At 53.5% G+C, this 17554-nt stretch overlaps 1 protein-coding gene across 1 annotated transcript; it reads left to right on the forward strand.

Annotated features, from left to right (window-relative positions):
- The first annotated feature begins 371 nt into the window (after nucleotides 1-371).
- Nucleotides 372-17523, forward strand: LOC119111265 (prisilkin-39-like). Its single transcript, XM_037235086.1, has 5 exons — nucleotides 372-425; nucleotides 5671-5813; nucleotides 5907-6270; nucleotides 12538-12932; nucleotides 17481-17523. Exons 1-5 carry the CDS (start codon nucleotides 372-374, stop codon nucleotides 17521-17523), a joined length of 999 nt encoding a protein of 332 aa, XP_037090981.1.
- The last annotated feature ends 31 nt before the right edge of the window (nucleotides 17524-17554 follow it).

Below are 17554 nucleotides of genomic sequence, written 5' to 3' on the forward strand. Positions count from 1 at the left end.
GACCCCTAGTTTTTTACCGCAGTGAGACTGATACCAGTAAAAGGGACTGGGAAGTTACCGGTCGGCTGTTGCTGGCGAATACTCTAGGGTGGTGTCTGGAACGCGAACTCACATAGTCTGTCACGCTGGGGGCCAGGTGTCCAGCACTTTACAAACTGAGCTACGGAGACAATGATTACGATTGAATTTGGCTGATTGAACAGCCGATGTGGTTGTTTCACTTTTCGTCATTTATCGACGCGTGCAACTGCTGAGGTGACTATTGCTTCAAACGCTTGTGGAAACCGGGCCAGTGGAAGTTTGGCGCGACGGAGATAGTGTACGTAACGTCTCCGTTTTACAGGCCGAACCCCACTGGGCCAAACGACAACATGGTCCACGCACCAATGAACAACGCCACTGGAATGCAGAGGTCTATGCCCAGGGTGAGTACACCAACCCTCTTTTGGATGAAGATCGGTGCCAGCAAACGTCTGGGTTCTTTGTGATACTTAAGTATGCTGACTGCTACGTGGATCATTTGGGTGTGGGCCGCAGCCGTACCAACGCGGCCACATCCTCACGCTTTTAGGCCAGATGCTTTCGTCGTGGGGTTCCGAGGGCTTCTCTGACCTGAAGTCTGCCAGTTGTTAGGAACCAAAGCAGACACACCGCTTCGTAAGAAGATGGCGACGCTGCAGCATGATGTGTCTCGCAGTGTAGAGCATGGGTGGATTTTCCGTGTTGTAAGCTATACCATAGTGCCAGTGGACCAAGCGCGATTGGTTGAAATGCATCACTACCTGTAGTATCCCAGCAATAGGCCACGTGGTGCGGCAAGAATATGACCGGTGGGGACAAACCGTGTTAACAGAACTTCTTCATGTGTAAATTTCTTGCAGCGAACATTGCAACGTAATGAGCAGCCAATATTGCAAGCATGAATTGGGAAGCATAATTGCTAAGCGTTAGTCATATTACTACGTAGGTTAAGATACGTACGTACGTGCGTATCGGATGTGGTACTCAGGTGTAATCAAGAGACTGTCGTCGATTGCCACAAGACGTAATCGCTGCCGTTCCATGACGTTCGTACATGTGCAAGTTATTTAGGATTACAGCACGGTAATAGGTGGGTCCGGAGTCTACAAACCAGGTCACGTTTGCAGTTGAACCTATGGTCACCATTATGTTAGGAGTTAGGAGTAATGTTGCAAGGGTTCCGACAAAACTCGCGATCGCTTCTCCTCAAAAAGATAGCGTAACCAAGTTACGTATATGCTGTCACGATATTCTTACCCTGCATTTATGCATGCTCTTCATTGAGGGACCTGATTTACGGCGATTGCGGTCTTTGCTGGATGAGGCCAAACAGGTTGAGGAGTGACACATATACGAGTCGTTGATGTTTCATCGGAATTTTGAATAAGACAGCGTACCTTTTTTATTATGGGATTACTTTTGCCAGAGATCAAAACCAACGTCAATATCAGGCACGATCACATTGGACGTCGGGAAAATATAACCAAATTGCGTATGCATTTCTCAGAATCTTGTCAGCAGTTCAAGAAAGCATTTCTTCATGCAGTGATGATTTGTGATAAAATAAACTACTGTCACACATGATCTGACGTGGCCATAACATATCACATAGCTAGGAGCTATTTAAATGAACTTCGAAGCGGCGTAGGTAGCTATTCTTGACTATTGGATTACACCAAATTTGTAAAGCAAATGTATATTATATATATTATATGTATGCATATCTATATATATATATATATATATATATATATATATATATCTATAAGCTGACTATTATTGGCTTCTGGTCCAACCCTTTACGCATATCCGACGCTGAAAATATGTCTTGAACCCGAGATATGTGGAAGTATTCTTCGTTTACCGGATAATCACTCTCTGTATGCATATCTTAACGCCACATATGGCCTGCAATATCGAACGTGATTGATTTATGCCGACATAAATTGCTAAGCCGTAGGCGAAATGTCTATAACAGCACGGAGACCTCCAGATATGAACATTAATATCGCGTTACAATGTCAGCCCTATATTTGGTCTGTAGTTCACGGCGTAATCAATAATGATACAATACACCAGTTGATGTGTGGTTGCGCAAGTACAACTTGAGATGAGCCTGAAAACAGTTTTTTTCTGACGTGAAAGCCTAACTTTCACCGCATTTTAGCAAGCCGTGACAAGGGCAGCAAAGCAAGCTATTGATCTGCCGCAAAATAGCACGAGGTCAGGGTAACCTGAACCTGTGGCAACAGCTTCATGCGACGTACTAAACCCGTTAGCACCATGGAATGGTTGTACAACGAGATAAATGCGATAAGGCGAATAACACAACTGATTCGGCGACTAGAATGGCACTCACAGCGTCACTTGAGTTAATGATGATGTGTGGTGAGTTAGTACAGCACGAGTTAGCACAGCACGGGTTACTACAGCTTCGTCAGACTAATCTCTCTTAACGTGTTATGGTGCTCTTTAGTGGTATTGCGAAATTCAAGCTGCTGATATCCATATTGTGGAATTTGCTGGCAAAGAACAGGCGTCCTCATTTTCCTCCCAAGCTGGTTTTAGAGGGCAGTGTTCGTCATAATGCATTAATATATGCTCCGACCACGCAGTGACGACATCCGCGTTGTAAAAACACGTTACACACTAAATTATGATGATATCATAAAAATAATTGTGGCTCAGACTTGTACGGACACAGAATTACAAGCATTCCTCTCTCAACACGCGCCCGGGCAGCCGGTTGACTCCACTTTGCTCCGGCGTGGGTCAGTCTGAACCCCCGCTGAGATCTCAAAAGCAAGAGAGCTAGAAACGCCAATTTACATGGTGGATTGTCCTCTATGTAAACTCACTGATTCTAAATGTGAAATTCCGAGGCCATTACCTTTCGGTTGAATAAAGCCAAACAAGTAAAACTTCAGATTAGTGTCCAAAGCGCTACCAGACGTCCTCATACACCAACCTGACACCTAGATACCTGTTCTAAGCAAAGATGACTGGTGTTAATTTACGGTTAGACATTGTTTGGCTTTTAGAAGGTTATAGTGACCAAAATCCTAGAAGATTGTTTGGATCTTTGCATTTAAATAAACATGAAGAATTACGCAAATAGGTAAAGTCCTAAAAACCAAATGTTAACTTGGATCATTTCAGGTCAGTGAACCTATTCTAACTTTAAACAAGTCATGGAGGACGTCAGCTGTAGTCCCTGTTCTTGCTAAATTCGACATGAGCACCAGAGACTACCCCACACAGTAAGCTTTGGAGTAAAAAGCCAGGTTGGTTTTGACCTCTGTTTGACTCTCGAATCTGACCCTACGTCAGCAGAATTTGTTGCCATCGTAAATTAAATTAGTTAATTGCCTAAGAAACAACCTCCTTAGAAACTGCATTCGTTGACAGCCTTGCTCGAAATTGCCTTCACTCGCACCTCACATATTCTGATGCAGCTGTATATCATGTCTGCAATGTCAGGGCGCAGTCGCAGACTGAAACCTGATTGGTTAAATCACGGGGTGCAACCAGACTGGTGAGCAACAACACTTTCGGCGGTAACGACAGTGGTGCGTGCCAACACTCGGACGTAAATCAAACCGACATTTGGGTGATATTTTGTATAGCCTTAATGACGCTTGCACTCGAGCTTGACAACACGAGTAGCTAGAAGTGTCAACAACGTTACAAAGTTTGAGCGTTCCGAGAACAACACATATTGCGCCTATTTCAAGATGCGTGCTGGCTGCCATCCAGGTATACAGTCTATGAAGATATTTGCGCGTGATTTAACGAATAGGCCATTTATCTGCCCCATACGATGCATTCATTGCTGCTAATTACCTGAGCGACATCGCCTGAAAAGATCAATGACACCTATGCTCTTACATGCCATTACATTCTCACTCAGCATTGGTTAAGCGCTAACTGATGCAAGATCATCAATGAAGCCTGAAGTCTATCTGGTGCCTTCTAACAGCATAAAAAACTCCTTCTCGCAAGTCCTATTTCACGTGCTTTATGACGCGATCTGACAGCATAAACAACTCCTTCTCGCAAGTCCTATTTCACGTGCTTTATGACGCGATCTGATCAGCTCGATCGTGACGAGCATGTAGGGGAGCCGCACGGCAGCCGCGCTGGCCACAGCGGCGGCTGAGTGACGCCAGCTGTGAGCCATGGCAACCGGGCGGGGGTCGGAGAGCTCCGGAGCTGGCGAGGCGCGCTGCAGCCGACCGCGGCCGCCTATCGACCCGGCCGCGGCGGCGGCCGGCGGCGCGCCGCCCCCATCTCTGGCGGCGGCGGCCCGCGGGGCGCCGGCGGCTCCGGAGGGCGCCGCAGCGTCCCGGCGGAGTCGTCAGCGCGCCGCCGGAGCCGCCGCCGCCGTCGCCACCGGCACCGGCGCCGGGCGCTGTTCAGCGCACGGCGTATTGATCAGGTGGGGGCGCGGCCGTGCTCCGGATCAGGGCTCCGGCGGGCCGCCTGTGTCGCACATCACCGGGACAACGGCTGGCTCCGCGCCGTGACCGCCGCTCCGTCCTCAGGCGGCACGTGCATGTCCCCAGCCGCCTGGCCTCCGGACGGAGCGCGGCGCGACCGGCGGCGCGGTCGGTCCCGCTCCCTGGACGCCCCGGGTTTGGCGCCTCTCACATCGCTGGACCGTGACCCACGTCGATGTTAGACGTAGGCAGCCACTGCAGCTTGGTGTTCCTCTCTGTCGCCATTCCCTTTAGAAGATGCCTGTGCTCCGAGACGTCTTGTCCATCCCAGGGTAAACCTGTGGTGCGTAGTCGCTGCATGGTTGTTCGCACCTCGCACACGCACTGGATGTTTCCACGACGCTGCTGAGAAGGGTTGCTGCGTGCCATTACTTGGAAGTGAAGGATGTTCCTATGCATTCCGTTTGCAGGAGAAAGGTTCTCGGCCGAATTGCTTCGTCGAACCGGGCCCAGTGTTCAACTGCTGGAGACGTTAAGTATATAGGTGTGAGAGCGCCATTACTGGAAAGCTGGTCGATCTCCATGAGTGCGGCGGTTGGCGGAAGTCTCCTCAGGTCCCGCGAATCCGAGTCCTCTCGCACCGAGCTATTCCCTAACGACGTCGTACCACGAACGGAGAGCGGCGTGGAGCACGCCCGTCCTGCCACCTCACGGGGGCAAAGTGGCGAGTTTACTGCCCGCACACAGCGGGCCTGCCGGAGACCCGCTGCCTCCCCGCCACTGACGCCACGCTCCGTCCTTTCAGTTCGGCCTGGCGGGCACGGGCGGCGCATTCGGGCCGGGCCAGGCCGGGCCGGGCGGCCAGTTCAGCCCGCGGCTGCCCAGCCCCCGTGCCGCCGGCGCAGGGGCCGTCTCGGGCGGCGCGCCGCGGCCGCCGCTACACGGGCCGCAGCCGTCGGCGTTCGCGCCGGTCACGCCGCAACTGGGCGGCCCGGCGCGCGCCGGGCCGGCCTCGCCGCGGCCCCCGCTGGCCGCCGGCCACGGGCCGGCTGCGGCGCCGCCGGGCTTGCAAGGCTTCCCGGCCGGCACGCAGGCTCTGCCGGCGACCGGCAGCCGCGGCTATCAGGAGGCCGGGGTCAACCCGCCGATGGCCGGCCAGGCCGGGTATCCGGGCTCGGCGGCCGGCTACCCAGCGGCGCCCGCCGCGCAGGGCTACCCACCGTCTGCCAGCCAGGGTTACCCGAACGCCAGCCAGGGGTACCCATCCACCAGTCAGGGCTACCCGGCCACCAGTCAGGGCTACCCAACTGTCGGCCAGGGTTACCCGGCCGCCAGCCAGGGCTACCCTGCTGCGTCAGCCCGCCTTCAACCCGCCGACCCTCCAGCCTCCCCACTGCCTCTCAGGGGAACGTGCACGCCACACAGGCGTTCCCGGCCACCTCTCAGGGGTTACTCGGCCACCTCGCAGGGCTATCCCGCCGCCTCGCAGGGCTACCCCACCGCCTCGCAAGGCTACCCCACTGCCTCTCAAGACCACCAGGCCAGCTCGCAGAGCTACCCTCCAAACCAGCAGGGCCACCCGATGGCCGCCGCGGACGGGTTCGCTGCGGCATCTCAGCCCTTCTCCGGTCCGACTGCCGCGTACCCTGGCGCGGCTCAGGGGTACCCGTACCCCGAGCCGTCTCAGGGCTACCCGGGGCAGACGCCACACGCTGGCTCTGCGTTCGGACCCAGCGCGCCTCTCAACGGACCCACGCACCACCAGCTCGGCAACAGCGGACAGCAGCTCCAGAGGCAGCAGCTGTCGCACGCTCAGCAAAACGAGAATATGCCTTAACCGAAATGTTCAGGTGAGGTTTGACGTCCAGCGGAGGGCGTTGGGGACAACAGAGGCGTTCGGGACAGCGGAGGGCGTTCGGGACGTTCGGGACGTTCGAGACAGCAGAGGTGTGTCAGGACATAGAGGGCGTTCGGGACAGCCATTTGGGACAGGCGGAGAGCGTTTGGGACGTTCGAGACAGCAGAGAACGTTCAGGACAGCGGGAGAGCGTTCGGGACAGCCGTTTTAGACAGCGGAGAGCGTCTGGAACGGCCGTAGTAAGGCGTTCGAGACAGCGGAGAGTGTTCGGGACAGCGGGGGCGCTCGGATCAGCTGAGAGCGTTTGGGACAGCGGAGGGCTTTTGGGACAGTGTGGGCGTGCGATGGCTTGTTCATTGGCGCTACATTTGGTCTGATCCGCATCAAATCACGGTGGTAAGGCCGCCTCTCAACCGGCATTTCAACGGCAGTGGCCATCGTGATTGCTTAACGTGCGATCGGGGGTCACGCCATCCGGATCGACAATGATAATCTGTTTACAATTGTTTCGGAATGACCCATGGGCGACTTAAACGCCACTTCTTGCTGTCATTCTGTCTTGTACTAGTGTCCTTGTTGCGTCGTGCTATTCTGCCAACCGTTTCTTTTCCTGTCAAGCGTCAGTAAAATTAAAACGTTGCTCATGGTTATTTTGCAATTTTGCACGTGCCATACACACAATAGTTGCAGGGGAAATTTTCACAACCATGCGGCCAAAGTCTCAAAACGTATGGCGGCAGGTGCAATAGGATTTTCATTTTTCCATTCTGCTCAGCTTAAGCCAGGTGATTTGCTAAACATCAACTGTTCCGCTGATGACCTATGCACTTACTTACTTCGATGGATCATTGCTGCATCGCTTGTGTCAAGAAGTATCTGATGTTATCACGTCATTGGGAACTGCACTTTGTATCGTTTCCTGTGTCTGTAGTAGAGTTCGTAGTGTCACTTATTCCGCTTTGTCATGAAGTTCACTATAGCAGTGCTATTTTATAGCTATATGTAACCTGCTACTACTACGGATACGTAAGATAAGTTTTCGTTGGTTGTTTGGGCATTAGCGAGGAGCATTATTCACATTGATAAGACAGTAGTATTGGCCTTATTCCTCGGAGAAACCAGGAGAATAGAGATGTAATTAGGTTGATATTTTGGCAACATGCCTTTATCGAAACAATAGCAGAAGTCAATCAACAACAATCATCTTCTGCTATTGTTTTGATACAGGAATGTCGCCGAAATATCAACCCTAACCATATCTCCATTCTTGTTGTTTTTCCGCCGAAAAAGGCTAATACTACTGTCTTAATTTTTTTAAAAAGTTTTCGTTGGTATCAAACTCAGGGCAATAGACGCGCTGCAATGACTTTTCTCACGGCTTTCGAACCTGGGCCAGCAAGAAAAGACTTAAACCTTGCCAGAAATATAGCTCTACGCATGCTGCTACTTAAGATTGAACCAGAACCATCTTTTGGAAAACACCCCAGCTCAAAATTCCGATCGCACCACATGAACCATTTCAGAATCTCCATCTACTGCGTCGTACCAAGCACCATTTCATGTTTCACCTCGAACTTTCACACTCCTTTATTTCGTCGTTAAATGACATCTATTGAGGCCCGATATTGCGCGGCGGCGGAGGTGGCCGCCGAATGGCTGGCTAGGGATCGGGTCGGCGCGCGCCGAATCAGCCCGGACTTACGTCGCGGTAATTCGTCCTCCGGTCCGGGAGGCCGCGATATTAACCGCCATAAATCGGCAGCCGACGGGACGGTGCTCTCTTGAGATCGGCGGCCGATGGACCGTGCTCTCTTGAGATCGGCGGCCGACGGGGACCGTGCTCTCTTGAGATCGGCGGCCGACGGAACCGTGCTCTCTTGAGATCGGCGGCCGACGGGACCGTGCTCTCTTGAGATCGGCGGCCGACGGAACCGTGCTCTCTTGAAATCGGCGGCCGGCGGGACCGTGCTCTCTTGAGATCGGCGGCCGACGGGACGGTGCTCTCTTGAGATCGGCGGCCGATGGGACCGTGCTCTCTTGAGATCGGCTGGCCGACGGGACCGTGGTCTCTTGAGATCGGCGGCCGACGGGACCGTGCTCTCTTGAGATCGGCGGCCGATGGGACCGTGCTCTCTTGAGATCGGCGGCCCGACGGGACCGTGCTCTCTTGAGATCGGCGGCGCTCGGAGCCAGCTCGAGAGCAGATGGTTGCGGTCCGGGAGGTCTCGCACATATCTCTGCGATTGTGGAGTACAGCCCTGGTCTCTGCGACTGCACGCTGCCGCTCTCTGGTTGCGTGCCTCTGGTTGGTGGCATCCTCCATTCGCACACATGCAGTAGAAGCTACTCTCTGGTTGGCACCGGCCTCCATGTGTACACATGCAGTAGGAGCTGCTCTCTGGTTGGCACCAGCCTCCAGGCGCACACATGCAGTAGGAGCTGCTCTCGGGTTGACGCCAGCCTCCAGGCGCACACATGCAGTAGAAGCTACTCTCTGGTTGACGCCAGCCTCCAGGCGTACACAAGCAGTAGAAGCTACTCTCTGGTTGACGCCAGCCTCCTGGCGCACACATGCAGTTGCAGCCACTCTCTGGTTGGCGCCAGCCTCCAGGCGCACACATGCAGTAGGAGCTGCTCTCGGGTTGGCGTCAGCATCCAGGTGCATGCATGCAGTAGGAGCTACTTTCTGGTTGGCCCCAGCCTCCAGGTGCATGCATGCAGTAAGAGCTGCCCTCTGGTTGGCGCCAGCCTCCAGGTGCATACACGCAGTAGGAGCTGCTCTGGGATACGAAACTGCAGTCGGAGGTGGCAAGCATAACGCTGAGCACAAAGCCGACATAAGGGCGTGCGACAGCGACCAGAGTCGACCTACAGGCACGCGACAGCGACCAGAGCCGGCCTATTGAAACATAGCAGCAGTCGGAGTGGAGTGCGACACATGCCTGTTGTCGGAGCTGGTCCCTGGACATTAAGCTGCCATCGGAGTCGGCCTATTGAAACATAGCAGCAGTCGGAGTGGAGTGCGACACATGCCTGTGGTCGGAGCTGGTCCCTGGATATTAAGCTGCCATCGGATCCGGCCTATTGAAACATAGCAACAGTCGGAATGGAGTGCGACACATGCCTGTGGTCGGAGCTGGTCCCTGGATATTAAGCTGCCATCGGATCCGGCCTATTGAAACATAGCAGCAGTCGGAGTGGAGTGCGACACATGCCTGTGGTCGGAGCTGGTCCCTGGATATTAAGCTGCCATCGGAGCCGGCCTATTGAAACATAGCAGCAGTCGGAGTGGAGTGCGACACATGCCTGTGGTCGGAGCTGGTCCCTGGACATTAAGCTGCCATCGGAGCCGGCCTATTGAAACATAGCAGCAGTCGGAGTGGAGTGCGAAACATGCCTGTGGTCGGAGCTGGTCCCTGGATATTAAGCTGCCATCGGAGCCGGCCTATTGAAACATAGCAGCAGTCGGAGTGGAGTGCGACACATGCCTGTGGGCGGAGCTGGTCCCTGGACATTAAGCTGCCATCGGAGCCGGCCTATTGAAACATAGTAGCAGTCGGAGTGGAGTGCGACACATGCCTGTGGTCGGAGCTGGTCCCTGGACATTAAGCTGCCATCGGAGTCGGCCTCTCGGGACATGGCGGCTGTCAGAGACGGTATCTGGGCAATGACTTGTCAGCGCCTTGTGCATGGGATCATAAAACGGTCGGAAGTCCGGTGGCGTGATATTTAATCATGAGCTAGCCTCGGACCTCATGGCTGTCGTAGGAACGGGCTTCTTGACACATGATAGCCTAGTGGTCTACCGACGTCAGGCGAAGACTTGTAGTGCCTATTCAGAGGATGTGCAGATCTCTGTTCACGCCAGGGGCAGACACATTTGCTAAGGTGGCGCAAGCATTGGAATTGATGATGGCGATCGTTATCTGCAATACTGATGCTGACAGTGTGGATTCATAACGGCAGAAATTGGTTTTAGTATTCCAGGATATTTTGGCAAGCACCAAAAACATCCAGAAGTCATTGTGTTAAAAGGAGCACATGGCGAAAACAATATATGATAATGAATATGTAACAACAAACGGAGCAACATAGCAGTAACAAGCCGTTTCCCATCTCTGCAAACACACGATGCACTAGCGGTGGAGAATTACCCTATTTATTCGTACGTCGTCCACACGCCGCCCTAATGCCGCATGCGCAGCCCAGCACCAAGGGCTGGTCGAGTCGCCGATGGTTACACCGCAAAACATGCTTTGCGAAATATCTTATTTTGATTATATTTATTATCTTATTTATGATACCATCTAACCCACAATTTGACAGGCATAATTTGGTTCGAGGTAATCAGAGAATCGGTTTAGACTGGGTGAACCATTGTGGTCTAGTTCTTTCTGATTATGCTCTGTGGTGTTCACTGAGACAGGCAGGAGCTTCTGTGACATACCTGTTTTTGTTTGTCAGATTTTATCTCTGCTTCATTTCATATATCATTGGTCCCTGGTCGCAGCGCTGGGCCTTTATTTAGTGTTAAAAATTCGAATCGTCACTCGTTGCAGGCAGGCAAAGGCGTAGCGATGCAGCAACGATCCGCGCTACACACAGCCTTCCCTACAGATCTGTGCACGACGATTTGTTTTCCTTTTTGTTTAAGAAACGTCGAAAACGATTTGTTCGTGTCGATTTGATTCAAAACTGACATAAAAACGAGCATAATAAGCACAAAACCTGCCCGCGAGCACCAGCGATCAGGCCGTTGGTTAACAAAACGTATGGTGGTGAGAGTTTTCTCCGCCATTTTGGAATGTGACTGACGCCATTTTGGAATGTGACTGACGCCATTTTGGAATGTGACTGACGCCAGTAGAAATTAACGTTCGTAAGTGACACGGCGAACGGCGTACGCAGTTAAGCGATCTTACTGAGCACGCATATTGGGCAAATCAATGCGAATGAAGAATATGGCTTTCTGAGTGGTGAGATAGGAGTCCGACGGCATTTCTCCAGTGCAGCAGGTACTTCAAATGACAATGTTGACTAATTCAAAAGATTGAAAAAACTGGTGTATCGACCAGGGGCGTAGTTTTACAAAATGAGCTGGTGAGGGGGGAAATGAACAGTGAAACATTACCTAACCCACCCCAAAGCATGCCAACAAAGGAGTTTCTCCTTAGAAGTGACTCTCTGATCTGAAGCCTCCCATCCCAACTTGATAGGACACTACATCCCTGTTATGGCCCAAATCAGTCGTATCTGATCTATGAGTAAAAGTTCAGAAAACGTGGCATGCTCCCAGCCATGTGCAACATTAAAGACTGTTGTTCCGTAATGTTCTTCATGAATCTTCCCACCTCGTGATTCCAGTGGCAGCTGTCGACACTCTGAACGTGGCAATGTACAAGATTAAAGAGTGTTGTTCCGTGATGTTCTTCATGAATTTTCCCCACTCGTGATCCCAGTGACAGGTGTTGATACTCTGAACGTGGCAATGTACAAGATTAAAGACTGCTGTTCTGTGATGTTCCTCATGAATCTTCCCCCCCCCCTCGTGATCCCAGTGACAGCTGTTGATTCTCTGAACGTAGCAATGTACAATATTAAAGACTGTTGTTCCGTGATGTTCTTCATGAATCTTTCCCCCTCGTGATCCCAGTGACCGCTGTTGACACTCTGAACGTGGCAATGTGCACAAAGCAAGGTGTAACGCCATGCAGAGCATTTTCATAAAGCTTTGATTCAATAGGTAACGACTGCCAAAATTGTGATCATGTAAAGAACCAACAAGGTCATGCGTAGCCCAGATCAAAACGCACGCAGCTCTGTACTGGAATTCCTTGCTGAGCATGGGATGACGACAGACAATATGCTGACCAGATACCTTGTGTGTGTGCGTTTACGCGTGCGTGTGTTGTGTTTAGCGGGACAAGGTTTTTCATATTCCACTCAGCCGAACTGCAACCACAATTATCCAGTTAAGATAAATGCAAACACTGCAGTGATAATTCACGGAGTAGTAGTAAGAAAATGATGGACGCCCAGTGTAGCCAGCCAGCCAGACCGGAAATAAATGACTGAAACGTGTTTTGGACAAACTGTGGAAACTAGTTTCTCCAGAGCGATCCAAGTATCTTCCGTGATTAATTCGCCTCTGCATCAAAGCACTGCCGAGCCAGCCAGCCACCAAGGTCAGCAACCAACCCGCCGCCTCACCTTTCCCAGGGCTTTCAAGCGTCGACGGCCGGTCGGCCGCCGCAGCCGCTGGGACCGCAGTTTGCCGCCCAGCAGCCGCAGCAGCTGCAGCTGGGCCCCTACCAGCGGGCCCAGGGCGTGGCCGATGCGGCGCACAGCATGGGGTCACCATACCCGGCCGGCCAGGCGGCGACCATGGCGGGCCAAGCACTGCCGACCTACCCGCCAGTCACCATGGCGCCGGGCATGCTGACGCAGGCGCCGCAGCACATGATGAACAGCGCCGGCCGGCCGCCGGCCAGCAGCGCCAGTCAGGGCCCGTCCATCAGCGGCATGCTGGCCGACTTCAGCCGCGCGCTCGGTCAGTACTGCTCACTCTGTGTACTGTGCCCAGTCAGCACAACCCGCTACGTCCGCCGCACCCGGTCAGTGTCTGCCGTGCTCGGTGAGAACGGCCCGCCCGATTTGCCACACGCGGTCCGTGCAGCCCGTTCCGTCCGTTGCACGCGGTCAGTACAGCCCGCCCTGTCTGCCCTACGCGGTCGGTGAGGCCCGCTCCGTCTGACGCATTCGGTCAGTAAAGCCCGCTCTGTCTGTCGTACGCGGTCATTGCAGCCTGTTCTGTCTGTCGTACGCGGTCAGTGAGGCCCGCTCTGTCCGTCTTACGCGGTCAGTGAGGCCCGCTCTGTCCGCCGCATCCGCCCAGTACAGGTCGCCATGTTTGCCACACTCGGTCAGTACAAACGGCTTAATGTTCCGAACTCTAGCGTGGGTTCTGTAAGAGCTAATATGGGCTTCTGTCCCCGTAATGGACACCAAATGACCGCTGGTGTTTGCACGCTCCACGACCGAATAACCGCTATTCCGCTACTGAAAATGTTTCTAGGTGTCTATCGGTGTCGGATACACTGTGTTTAGTGCCTCAAATATCTAAGCCATGCAGCAACACATTCAAAAAAGTTTATTTGAATAACTACGCGTGTTTCAAGGAACCTTCGAACATAACAAATAATTCACTTGCCTGGAAAATAAGGGCCCAAGCTTGAGAATAGACCTGTTCACGGTGACGTCTCAGTTAAAACGGTTCAAAAAAGGGAGAAGGGGGCGGGGCACAGAGGGCAGAAGCAGCATGCTCGAGCTGAATATCTGACTGCCTGAGTGATCCCTGCCCAATCCTCTCATCTCCGGATCACAGACCAAAGGGCGGGCACTTGTGTGAGGTGAATTCATACTAAAGTGCTGTCTTTGACGGCATTTCGGTTCACAGTAATGGCCTGCTCATATCCGCGGCACAAACTTATCACAATAAGTTACAATACCCACGAAATAGCGCTTTGCAACGATGACAGTACAGGAAGTCTTCTCGGATTTTATGCGAATTAAGCATGATAGACCCAAGGCATTTTGTGCCAAGCACTTCGCGTTAATGGACATTTCTGGCAGTGCATTACGGAAATGCTAAAGCGCTCTTAAGGGCGCCGTGCCCCGAAACACTCAGGACGGGGTTGAAAAACCTTGAAATGAATAAAATGCTATTACATTCTGCAAAGCCGACGTGGGGACGACGGCGACAACGTGATTTCAAAGGGTTCTTTTGAAACATTCAGGGTAAGTGGGCATTATGTGTGGAAAATCCTTGCAGTCAAATTACTTGCGCGTAACATACGATAGCAAACACCCGTGGTGACCGTAAGGAAAAACCGTACCTGTCTTGGAATCGCTATAGTTTATATTGGACGACAGGACGCATTTTACTCGGAAAGAAACGTCTGGGATTGTCTGGGAATGTTGTGTCCCGTAATGATGGGGTGCTGCCGTTATGAATGTCTTGGAACGCCGTGCCCTGTAATGATGGGGCGGTGCTGTTAAGTGATGTCTGGGAGCGTTGTGTCCTGTGATGACGGGGTGGTGCATCAAGACGGGGTGGTGCATCAAGTCAAAGTCGGTCACGGCCACGGAACAAGTTCTCTAGAAAGATCCCGATATGACTTTCCAGCTCACCAGGGGACGTATTCAAACCGGTGTTTACGTAAGGCACCGATAATGCCAGCATAGTAAACACACCTGGAAAGGAGCCTGCAGGCGGTATTATCATTTATTGATTATAAATCCCCACTAGAGACGTTATGGTTTGGCCAGGCCTGAATGCATGCTGTTATACCACTCCCTTACTCGTATCTGCTAGATGAGCCACAATTACCACACACAAAGAAGAATGAAAGCCCATAACGGCCCCCAGCTGCGGACCATAGAGGATCCGTGAGGTGCCATGAAGGAAAAGCATGCAGGGAAGGTTGGAGGGCATTGGATGATCAACGACAAATTGTCAGCCTTTACGCCTGGCGAACATATGAGGGCACTGACACTGCGTTCACCGCCAAGGTGAAAGACGCTTTGAACTTTGAATGAACTTCGTTCATTTTCCTTACAGAAAATGGACAAAGACGTTATGCTATTTCTACAAAAATGCAGTACCCTACTCACCCTTACCTAACAATTACTCCTGTCATTTGCGGCCTGCCGACCGACGCAGGCGGCGCTGTGTAATCTGTCGGGGCCCCGCCCTCCTCCATCTGGTCGGCTGTCGTCCCGCCCGAGCTGAGGCCGGTCGGCGGCCCGGCCCGGTCTGCCCGGCCGGCCCCGTCGCCGTCTCTACGCGCCGTCGGCGTCGGTCGATGCTGGGACCGTCAGTGGGCCGCGGTCCAATCGCCGCCCGCTTCGGGTCAGCAGCTGGCCGGGCCTGCGGGCCGTGGCCGCCGCCGGTCCTGCCGAGGCTCGCCACTCACGAGTTATTGCTGAGCTTAGTCGGAGGGCACAGGGCAACGACCGCGAAACACGCGTGGCGTAACAGCGACATTGCTGGGGTTTCGTATGGAGAGGTCTGAGGAGTGGACGCGTGTTGATGATGCTTGGTGGGTCAGAAATCGACACTTGCCACCGTGCGACCCCCCCCACCCCCCCCCCCCCCCCCCCCCCCCGCCTCCCTTACCGGCGTTCGTCGAGTGTCTCTGACGCCATTTAGCGCTGGGAGGCAGGGCCCTGCATCCGATGCATCTTCGATCGCCAGCAGACGCTGCTGGTGTCGTGTCCGCCGCCACCTCCTGCTGGTAACGACACTCATCAATTAGCACCCGGCTGTGGCAAGGCCCTCCCGTCACCCATCATTCCGCCACACCACTGACTTATGTCGGGATGCATGTCAACCACCCCGTCCTTTCTGCCAGGGCTGCAGACAAACCCGTCGGGTGGAAAGCGGTGTTGGGCAGAGTTGTCAGTTTTGCTGTCAGACAGCTGCCTTTAAATACGAGTCATCCAACTCCATTTTCTCTCTCTCTCTCTCTCTCTCTCTCTCTCTCTCTCTCTCTCTCTCTCTCTCTCTCTCTATCTATCTCTCTCTCTCTCTCTCTCTCTCTCTCTCTCTCTCTCTCTCCTCTACTCTCTCTCTCTCTCTCTCTTTCTCTTCTCTCTCTCTCTCTCTCTATCTCTTCTCTCTCTCTCTCTCTCTCTCTCTCTCTCTCTCTCTCTCTTTCTTTCGTTCTCCCTCTCTTCCTCTCCCGCTCCTCTCCTCTCTCTCTTTTGGCTTGGAAATGGGGCTCACCTCTCGCCAACCCGACTGCAACTGGCTATCGATTGCGGACGGTCCTATTATGCCAGTGGGCGCCTCCGTCCGCTGTCGCTGGGTGGGACGGTGTCGGGTCCGGCCGACGTGGGCCGGCGGACGGCGTTGGATCGGGCAAGACAGGCCAGGACAGGGGGCGGGCGGACGGCGCTGGATCGGGCAGGACAGGCTGGGCAGGGAGCGGACGGACGGCGCTGGATCGGGTAAGACAGGCTGGGCAGGGGGCTGGCGGACGGCGCTGGATCGGGCAGGACAGGCTGGGGCAGGTAGCGGACGAACGGCGTTGGATCGGACAAGACAGGCTGGGCAGGGGGCTGGCGGACGGCGCTGGATCGGGCAGGACAGGCTGGGGCAGGTAGCGGACGAACGGCGTTGGATCGGACAAGACAGGCTGGGCAGGGGGCTGGCGGACGGCGCTGGATCGGGCAGAACAGGCCGGGGCAGGAGGTTGGCGGACGGCGCTGGATCGGGCAGAACGGGCCGGGGCAGGAGGCGGGCAGACGGCGCTGGATCGGACGGCGCTGTTTGTCAGCGGCGGGTGCCGCCGGTCTTTGGCACGGCTGGCCGTGACGGGGAGGGAGGTCCAAAAGAACCTTCCGACTGCTGTTTACTTCTCGAAGAGTTTGCGAACCGCCCCCAGAGTCTATTGGTCTTTTGCTTCCAGAGTTTGCCCTTCCTTTCGGTTATAATAACTTGGGTCGGACAGAATACGAAGCTCTCGTTAACTTAATACGGGATTTGGGGGCAATGGTCCCGCGGTTTTTTAAAACTAGAGGTGCTCAAGTTGTCCCTGTGTTGTTTTTTATTTTCCTTTATATCTCATACCCAGGAACTTCAACCCATTCTTGATTAGATCTTGGATCGAAGTCTGGCCTTGGCTTTGTACTACATAGATAATGCCAAATAGCATGACTATGAAATGACCATATAACATGACTACCTCTGCTATGCGACATGATAAGCAAAAGTACATCTAAACAGTGGTGACAATACATAACCTGTACGATAAAAATGTCAACTTTCGAAGTTTTGAAAACGATCCGCAACGGGTTCTCATCCATGCAGTACAAATAATCTCATTTATTCAACATCTCATGAGAATTATTCAAAATTACCTATCAGTGAGGCTGATTAACCACGCATAACTTTCGTTCCTGCTTCTACTGTCAGGTCACAGTGGTCCCCTTTTGACTTCTACTCATGAACTTAACCCTCCGGTGTTTAGCCATGGGGACACCGCTGGCATTCCATTGTGTCACACTTCAGCGACTTGAACCGTGACCTCCCACGCACGTGGTCACAATATTCACGACGCGGCGCCTCACCTCGTCCCTGCCTCCCGCCTTTCCATCAGTTTCCACGCGCGCCTGATCGAGCCGCTGTTCGTCTTCCCCTGACGTCCCCCCCCCCCCCCTTCTTCCTCGGCAG

The sequence above is a fragment of the Pollicipes pollicipes genome, unplaced genomic scaffold (assembly GCF_011947565.3).
Source record: "Pollicipes pollicipes isolate AB1234 unplaced genomic scaffold, Ppol_2.1 Scaffold_7261;HRSCAF=8764_pilon_pilon_pilon, whole genome shotgun sequence".
Classification (NCBI taxonomy): domain Eukaryota; kingdom Metazoa; phylum Arthropoda; class Thecostraca; order Pollicipedomorpha; family Pollicipedidae; genus Pollicipes; species Pollicipes pollicipes.

Coding starts and splice junctions, on each gene's coding strand:
- LOC119111265 (XM_037235086.1), top strand. CDS start 372: ATGGTCCACGCACCAATGAACAACGCCACTGGAATGCAGAGGTCTATG. Junction 6,271..12,537: donor AGAGGCAGCAGCTGTCGCAC/GCTCAGCAAAAC, acceptor CACCTTTCCCAG/GGCTTTCAAGCGTCGACGGC. Junction 12,933..17,480: donor CGCTACGTCCGCCGCACCCG/GTCAGTGTCTGC, acceptor CCTTTCCATCAG/TTTCCACGCGCGCCTGATCG.